The following is an 8,276-nucleotide window of genomic DNA, read 5'->3' as shown; positions in this document are numbered from 1 at the left end:
TTAGAGAGGAGAAGGAGATTATTAACTTTTGAAAGACATGTTTGTATTGTTTGGCTTTTATTTAATCTTTGAAGTAAAAATATTTCTCTAAAAGAAATAAATTACCAGTATTACTAAGGTAAAACATATGATCATATAGGTATCTTGGAAGGGACTGTGTCAATATGTTAATGGTTATCTCTGAATAGTGGGGCTAATGGTTAAATTTTGTTTCTACCACCTAAAATCAATTTTGTTGAGGTATAATGTAAAAACACTAAAATTCACTAATGGGTAAGTTTGTTTTCTACTGTACACTTTTCTGTATTTGTACATCACAAAAACATATCATGGGATTCAAGACAATGATGATCACAGTTTTTGAATCTCACCAAATTCTCTCATAAAAACAGAACAACTAGAAAGCAAAACCAAAATCCCATCAACAGCATTTCCAACAATTATAAAACGATGTGACAAGGTATTCCCATGACACCCCAAAGCAAGCAGGTGAGGGAAAACCACCTACAGCTAAAAGATGGGTGTGATGTCAGCCCTCGTGTGGGAGAGAGCAGAGTGAAACACCAGGGCCTCTGACACACCTGAGAGCAGCAGACCCCCAGAGAGCATTCACAGGAAAACACAACAGGGTCCTTGGAAACAGCGGTTCAAACAGAGAAGGGCTTTGCCCAATCCAACAGCTGACAAATGCAAGGAGTGTATGGTGGGGTCTGAAGGAGCTGGAGTAGCCCAGGTCCCAGGAACTCTCCAACTGGCCAGCAAGGCTCCATCTAGGACAGAGCTCCAAACTAAGGAGAAACTGCTGGAGGTAGAATAAAACTTAATTAAAACAGGACAACAGATCCAAATGAAGAGAAGGTCTAGGTAAAAGTGGAGAAGGGCAACAAAGCTAGGCAATCTTGGAAAGCAAGCGGCCATGTTTTTTGAAACATTACACAAAAATAGCAGAGGGAGCTCTGTGAAGCTAGAAAAGCTATCCTGAGCCACGCCTCCTAAAAGTTCAGGAAAACAGATATTTCCAAAAGCAATGAGGGACAGAAAAGGATCGAGTGCAAATTCCATACAAAGTTATATTATAAACATAAAGAGAGTAAGAAGCAGAATAACATCCTTACTGACTGAAAGCAGACAGACAAGATAGACATGTCCACATGCAGGACAAATTGTAATCCACTACTTCAAAATGAGCTGAAAGATATTGTGAAAATAATGGAAGAAATAAAAGAACAACAAGTCAGATTTTGAAAAATACAGCTATTACGTGACTAAATTCAGGGAAGAATTAGAAATGAAAGAAATAACCTTTTCAGAAATGAAGACTGAACTAGAAGGAATACAAGAGTAAATACACTAGATAATGCCTAAAGAGAAATAGAAGGTAAAAAAATTAAATTGAAAATAAATGAAGGGATATTGAGAATGCATACTAAAAGCTAAAATCAAGGAAAAAAATTAAAAACCATTTCATATTGAAATAACACACTGCATATATACGTTATTAACTCAGAATGACCAACACAGTCAATACAGTCACATTCTAATAAAATTATTGGACTTTAAGGAAAAATTATTTAATCAACTAGGCAGAAAGAACAAGTGACCTATAAAGGGAAAAATTATATTCCTTTTAGACTATTTCACAGGAACAATTTATGTCAGAAGGAAATAGAGTAATAAAACTAAGATACACTCAAGGGAAAAAAACGTGGGCTAATGGTTTTATATCCAGCAAAGCTGATTTGGAAGTTTGAAAGGCATACAAAACTGTTACTAGCATTCAATAACTAAGGAATATAGATTCCATGAGCCCTCCCTGAAGGATCCAGAAAAGAGCTTTACAAACAAAATTGCACTAGAAAAGAAAAAAAGCTGACTCCAATTAGATCTGTTTCTTTGACTTTAACTCTGTGCTGTTCCCCGTGCTGAGTCATGGTGATTCTGCACCTTTTGAAAAAGAATGTTGCCTATAGCCTGAAATATACAGGATAGCCCATTCTCAAGGCTCTGACCTTTAAGAGTGTAACACTTCCCGGTCATATAAAGACTAACAGTTGCAGAATAGGTAAATCAACTATACTTCAATTTAAAAAATTAAGTAAATAAAAATAATTTTCTCCTTCCAAAAAAAAAAGTTGCAGAATAGAAAATAACATTTGTCTTGTTGGAGGTTTGCAGGAACACCACAACCTGACCTAAGTGGACAGCTGAAAGAACAAAGGATTCCAACACCAAGAAGTTTGCAACAAGCAAACACACCCGTCCTATTTTAAGTATAAAAGGACTCTGAATTCTGACTTGAGGGAGGATGGTTCTCCTGGATGTTGGTCTGCCAGCTTTCTGAATAAATTTGTTATTCCTTGCCCCAACACCTTGTCTCCCGATTTACTGGCCTGTTGTGCGGCGAGGATAATGAGTTTGGACTTGGTAACAAAATAATCAGAGCAACATTAACATACGGACTGGTGGTAAGCCATATATACATGGCATATATATATATTACTTGTAGAAGTAAGAATACATATATTTATATCTGTATATCTTCTTTTTCCACTATCCCTTACTTTTATGAACAATTCAAAAAGCCATTGGGTGTGACCAAGCAAGGTAGGCAACTGTGTGAAGTAGAGAGCTAAATCTGGAATAATCTGAGCATCAAAATGAATGTTTAAATCTAGGAGGTCAAGAATAGAGAACCCAGAAAAAAACACACATGCTTATGGTCAGTTAATCTTCAACAAAGGAGGCAAGAATATATGATGGAGAAAAGACAGTGTCTTCAGCAAGTGGTGTTGGGAAAGTTGGACAGCCGCATGCAAATCAGTGAAGTTAGAAAATTCCCCCACACCAAACACAAAAATAAACTCAAAATGGCTTAAAGGTTTAAACATAAGACAAGACACTATACACCTTCTAGAAGAAAACATAGGCACAACATTTTTTGACATAAAGCTTAGCAATGTTCTCCTAGGGCAGTCTACCCAAGCAATAGAAATAAAAGCAAAAATAAATTGGACCAAATTAAATTTATAAGCTTTTGCACAGCAAAGAAAACCATAAACAAAACAAAAAGACAACCTAAAGAATGGGAGAAAATATTTGCAAATGATGAGACTGATAAGGGCTTAATTTCCAGAATATATAAACTGCACATACAACTTAATAAGAAAAAAACAGACAACCCAAACCAAAAATGGGCAGAAGACCTAAACAAGCAATTCTCCAAAGAAGACATACAAATGATCAACAGGCACATGAAAAAATGCTCAATATTGCTAATTATCAGAGAAATGCAAATCAAAACTACTATGCCATTTGCAGCAACATGGAGGGAACTGGAGAATGTCATTCTAAATGAAGTAAGCCAGAAAGAGAAGGAAAAATACCATATGGTATTACTCATATAAGGAATCTTAAAAAAAAAAGACAAATGAACTTATTTACAAAACAGAAACAGACTCACAGACATAAAAAACAAACTTATGGTTATGGGGGTGAGGGGGGAGGAAGGGGTAAATTGGCAGTTCGAGATTTGCAGATACTAACTACTATACATAAAATAGATGAACAAGTTTATACAAGTTATACTGCATAACACAGGGAACTATATTCAGTATCGTGTACTAATGTATGGTGAAAAAGAAAGTGAAAACAAATATTTGTACGTTCACATATGACTGAAGTATTGTGCTGTATGCCAGAAATTGACACAACACTGTAAACTGACTACACTTCAATAAAAATATTTTTTAAAAAAGGGAAGAAAGAAACTTCCTAAATTTCCCTTGTTTCAGTTTAACTTATGTCTTGTTGTTTTCATCTTAGAACAAAAGACATGCTGGTCCCCTTCTCTTGAATATGGCATCATCAGATATTAATGGTTTGCCTTCTCTGTCATTCTACTCAGCCTGGATGATTCTAGATCCTCTCACTTTTCTTCTTCTAGACCTTATGGAATTTGACCTCCTGCCTGATCTCTGGAACTGGTACTGGCCCTACCAGAGCCTTAACCTAAGGACCTAAAAAAGTGTGAGACCAAAAGCCAGCAAGCCACCTCAGGCCCACTTCTAAACAAGGATACAGCCAGTTAATTGATGGCTAGTTGCTTTAAAGTTCATATGATGAGAACTCTGGTAGCTATGAAGAGTGAGATATTCTAGCGGCTTTGGAGGAATCCCAGTAAGCCCTCTGTCATCACAACTGACACCTGCTATTTGTCCAAGTGAGTCTCTTGGTGGCCCAAGAGTCACTTGGAACGTGGGGTTTGGGAGGAGGTGGCTATCAATTAGAAGAAAAAAGTTGACTACTTAGTTTTCAAGACAAAAAGGTGATACAAAGAGTCTCACTCGGGTGCCTCTAATACAAGATCTTAACCGTTCTCTTTCTAGGGTTTCATGACCTGAAATATTTTATTTCAATTAACTTAAAATTTCATGCATTGCTTTGGTTCAAATTAACTCAGGGAATTTAAAAGACAAAACTGATTCAGTTTCCTGGTGAGTAAAAAAATTTAAATCTAGTTTTATAGGGTGGAGTGGCAAAGTAGTGGTTTTAGGTTCATCTGTTTGATTCTAGACACTGCTTCCAGCCCCTGCTACAGAACCACACTGAGAAGGGAACCCCTGGAATTTACTTACACTCTCATAGTCAACCATTTTTCTGCAGCTTAAGAGGTAGACAAGAGCATTTGACAATGAGGAACCTTTCAGAGATTTGGCGAAGGTCTTAAAGAATGATCCACCCGAAATATACACCCTGGAGTATGCACAATTGTATGATTCCTTTTTTTTTTCCCCTGAGCTCAAAGAATCAGATCTGCCATTACTTGCGGTGTCATCGGGTAAATCACTACACAAGTCTCCGTTTCTTATCTACAAAATGGGCCGAATATGCCATATGAGGCTGCTTTGAGAAATAGAGATTTAAGAGATCCTGGGTTCACTATTAGTTTTGTGTGAAGCTTTTTGATAAGGATCCAAAAAGGACACGAGAATTTCTGCCTCCTCCCTCAGAGTCAGCATCTTAAAGTGCTCCCTCCTTCCCCCCCACACCCATCTCCCACACCACACTCCCGTTCCTTGAATTTCTGCGTTAGAACATTGCTCCAGTCCAGACTCTACCGCGATGTGATGCGACGTCGGCCAATTCCAAACCTCTGGATCTCGATCGCCACCCACCGTCGGCCCTGACCTTAACAACATGGCTGCCGGAAGCGGCTTGCAGGAAGAAGAAAGGCGTGGCATTGAAGGATCACTTCCGCTTCCGTCGGCGCAAACTCTTTCATTTCTTGTGCTACCGTGACTAAGATGGAAGCGTTTTTGGAATCACGGTCCGGGCTGTGGGCCGGGGGTCCGGTCCCCGGGCAGTTTTACCGCATTCCTCCCACTCCCGGTTCTTCTGTGGACCCGGCTTCCGCGCTCTACGGTGGTCCGATTACGCGCACCCAGTAAGCTCTCGGCGCCTTAGACTCGCAGCGGGGAGGGACCGTGGGGCTTGGTGCGGCCGGCCAGTTCTGGGAGCCGTGGAAGGCGAGGTGGGGCCCCCGGCGCACACGAACGGCTGGGGAGTTCGGGGAGCAGGGTCCCGGAGAATGAAAGGAGCCATGGAAAGTCAGAAGCACAGGAAGTGGGCTCTGATTCTTCCCCTGCGCCGCCGCTCGCTAGACCTCTCTCTCTCTCTCCAGGAACCCCATGGTGACCGGGACCTCGGTCCTGGGCGTAAAGTTTGAGGGCGGAGTTGTGATTGCTGCAGACATGCTGGGCTCTTACGGTTCCTTGGCTCGTTTCCGCAACATCTCTCGTATTATGCGAGTCAACAACAGCACCATGTTGGGTGCTTCCGGAGACTATGCTGATTTCCAATATTTGAAGCAAGTTCTCGGCCAAATGGTGTAAGTCATCTAGAGAACAAGCAGTTCCCAAGTGGGGAGGGGAATCCACGGTTTTTCATCCCCTCAAGAAGTTGTAGGGTGGAGGAACTTGAGGCTGCAGCAGAGGACAGGGAGACTTGTTGGGGTGGAAGATGTCAGAATGTTTGCAAATAAACAGTTTCTTTAAGTGGGTTTAAATGGAGAAGATTATGGTAACGTCTTTTGGAGGTGGTTGGAAATCCTGGCTTCCATTTCCCTCCCTTTTCTCACAACCAGTTCTTTTTAAGGATTGATGAGGAGCTGTTGGGAGATGGACACAGCTATAGCCCTAAAGCTATTCATTCATGGCTGACCAGGGCCATGTACAGCCGCCGCTCCAAGATGAACCCCCTGTGGAACACCATGGTCATCGGAGGCTATGCTGATGGAGAGAGGTTGATTTGAATGCAAATAACTTATTTCCTTGACCACCCAACCTCTAGTGCCTGTGTAGTGTCTCTCTTGCCCCTGAGTGAATCCCACTTGTAACTCAGACCCCATGGTCCCATCCTTCAGCTAAGGTACAGAAGCCTAAGATGAAATCAGTTCTTTGACTTATTGTGTCCTGTTAGCTTCCTGGGTTACGTGGACATGCTTGGTGTAGCCTATGAAGCCCCTTCGCTGGCCACTGGTTATGGTGCATACTTGGCTCAGGTAAGTAGTCATTTGAGGGCTGAGGAATGGGAGACAACAGAAGGCAGTGGGGGTTAGTGGTTGTCTGCTTGTTTTACCCTTGAAATGCTGACATGAGGAATAGGCTAGAATCCCTACTGCTGGGCAGATGGTTTTCTTTGTGGTCCAGGAGTCAGTGTATATGTGCAAAGAGAGGACACCCTAGAATTTTCCCTTCAACTGGGTTTTAGCACAAGTAAGCAGAGTTCATTCTGGTGAGGCAGTAGGTGGAATGTCCCCTTTTCACTCATTTATGATTCTTTTTACATTGTGGATTTGTGACAAATTGCCTGGTACCTTCCATATTTTTCCCCCTAATCTCCCTAGCCTCTGCTGCGAGAGGTTTTGGAGAAGCAGCCAGTGCTGAGCCAGACTGAGGCCCGAGACCTTGTGGAACGCTGCATGCGAGTGCTGTACTATCGAGATGCCCGTTCTTATAACCGGGTGAGCAGAAGTGTGAATAAAGGTGATGGGGATCTGACTGGTTCTGGATACTTGCAGTCCTTGAGTCCCTATGCTTTGAAGAAGAGAGTGCCTCATTTCTGCGTGTCCTGTTTTCATTCTCCACTTGACCTTTGACCAGGCCCCAGGGCTTCTCTCATGTAGGGTTGGCATTTTCATTGAGAGCTCTGCTTTCTTTCAGTTTCAAATCGCCACTGTAACCGAAAAAGGTGTTGAAATAGAGGGACCCCTGTCTGCAGAGACCAACTGGGATATTGCCCACATGATCAGGTGATTGGAATTAAAATTACAGTAGAAAAAATAGTTGGTAGAAAAGTTGGGAGACCCTTTACTTGCACTAAGCTTGGTTTTTCTGGAGGTCTCAACCAAAAAATTCTCTGGGTGGCGAGGTTTGGGTTGAGTATAGAGCTGTTTTTAGGAATTGATTCCTCACCCTGTGGCTTCACAATTTTAATATGTTCTCTTTCTTTTTAGTGGTTTTGAATGAAATACAGATGCATTATCCAGAACTGAAGTTGTACCCTTCTAACTTTGAACTTGGCTGGTTCAGAGGTATTCTTTTGTAAAATAAATCAATCCTTTGAAACGCTTGCTGAGTGGTTGTGTTGTTTGCCTAGGTCACACCAAGAGCAAAACTGCTAAGTACTGCTATGTGCCATTTCCCACCCTGGGCAGAGAACCCTTTGGTTCTTAGTGTATACAGAATGCTCTGTCAGTACAGAAGACCCACTACTATCTTCATTTGGGTCCGTCCTGAAGGCTGCTTTGTATGGAAGTTGGGCTTGATCTTTGTGTGAGAACATTAATTAGCTTTTGTATTTAACATTTTTCTTCAGTATTTTCACCTTTGCAGTAGATTCTAAAATACACTTTCTGGTTAATATTGGCAGCAAATATGATTTTAGTTAAAACATTTCAAAGAAATGTAACATCTAGTAGAGTTGCTATGTATAAGGTTACCAAGCTGGAACTGACAGCCTTAATCCCTCACCCATCCAACCTCTTCACCCTTCACAGGAAAGACTAAGTAATTTTGACATTTAACCTAAATGTTTATTGTCCAAATCTTGTGCTAAATTTCTAGCACTGTATTCTACTAATACCTCTTACAAGTATTTTATGTTCATTAAGAAGTCCTAGGTGTAGCCATGAGTCAAGTCCTCTTGGGTCATTAGCCAGTTCCATCCTCGGGATGGTGTTAAACTCAAGTTTAAAAAAACGCCCTGGGTGATTCTGA

The 8,276-nt window shown here is 41.2% G+C and overlaps 1 protein-coding gene across 1 annotated transcript; it reads left to right on the top strand.

Annotated features, from left to right (window-relative positions):
• Window positions 1-5,262: 5,262 nt before the first annotated feature.
• Window positions 5,263-7,630, top strand: PSMB4 (proteasome 20S subunit beta 4). Its single transcript, XM_006216985.3, has 7 exons — window positions 5,263-5,443; window positions 5,681-5,887; window positions 6,154-6,300; window positions 6,478-6,559; window positions 6,905-7,021; window positions 7,221-7,309; window positions 7,514-7,630. The coding sequence occupies exons 1-7, from the start codon at window positions 5,304-5,306 to the stop codon at window positions 7,524-7,526; spliced, it is 795 nt and encodes a 264-aa protein (XP_006217047.1). The 5' UTR covers window positions 5,263-5,303; the 3' UTR covers window positions 7,527-7,630.
• Window positions 7,631-8,276: the final 646 nt, after the last annotated feature.

This window comes from Vicugna pacos, chromosome 21, assembly GCF_048564905.1.
Source record: "Vicugna pacos chromosome 21, VicPac4, whole genome shotgun sequence".
In the NCBI taxonomy this organism is placed as follows: Eukaryota; Metazoa; Chordata; class Mammalia; order Artiodactyla; family Camelidae; genus Vicugna; species Vicugna pacos.
The sequence above is the reverse complement of the archived record's forward strand: the minus strand, read 5'-3'. Positions and strand labels throughout refer to the sequence as shown.

Coding starts and splice junctions, on each gene's coding strand:
- PSMB4 (XM_006216985.3), top strand. CDS start 5,304: ATGGAAGCGTTTTTGGAATCACGGTCCGGGCTGTGGGCCGGGGGTCCG. Junction 6,301..6,477: donor GGCTATGCTGATGGAGAGAG/GTTGATTTGAAT, acceptor GTGTCCTGTTAG/CTTCCTGGGTTACGTGGACA. Junction 7,022..7,220: donor ATGCCCGTTCTTATAACCGG/GTGAGCAGAAGT, acceptor GCTTTCTTTCAG/TTTCAAATCGCCACTGTAAC.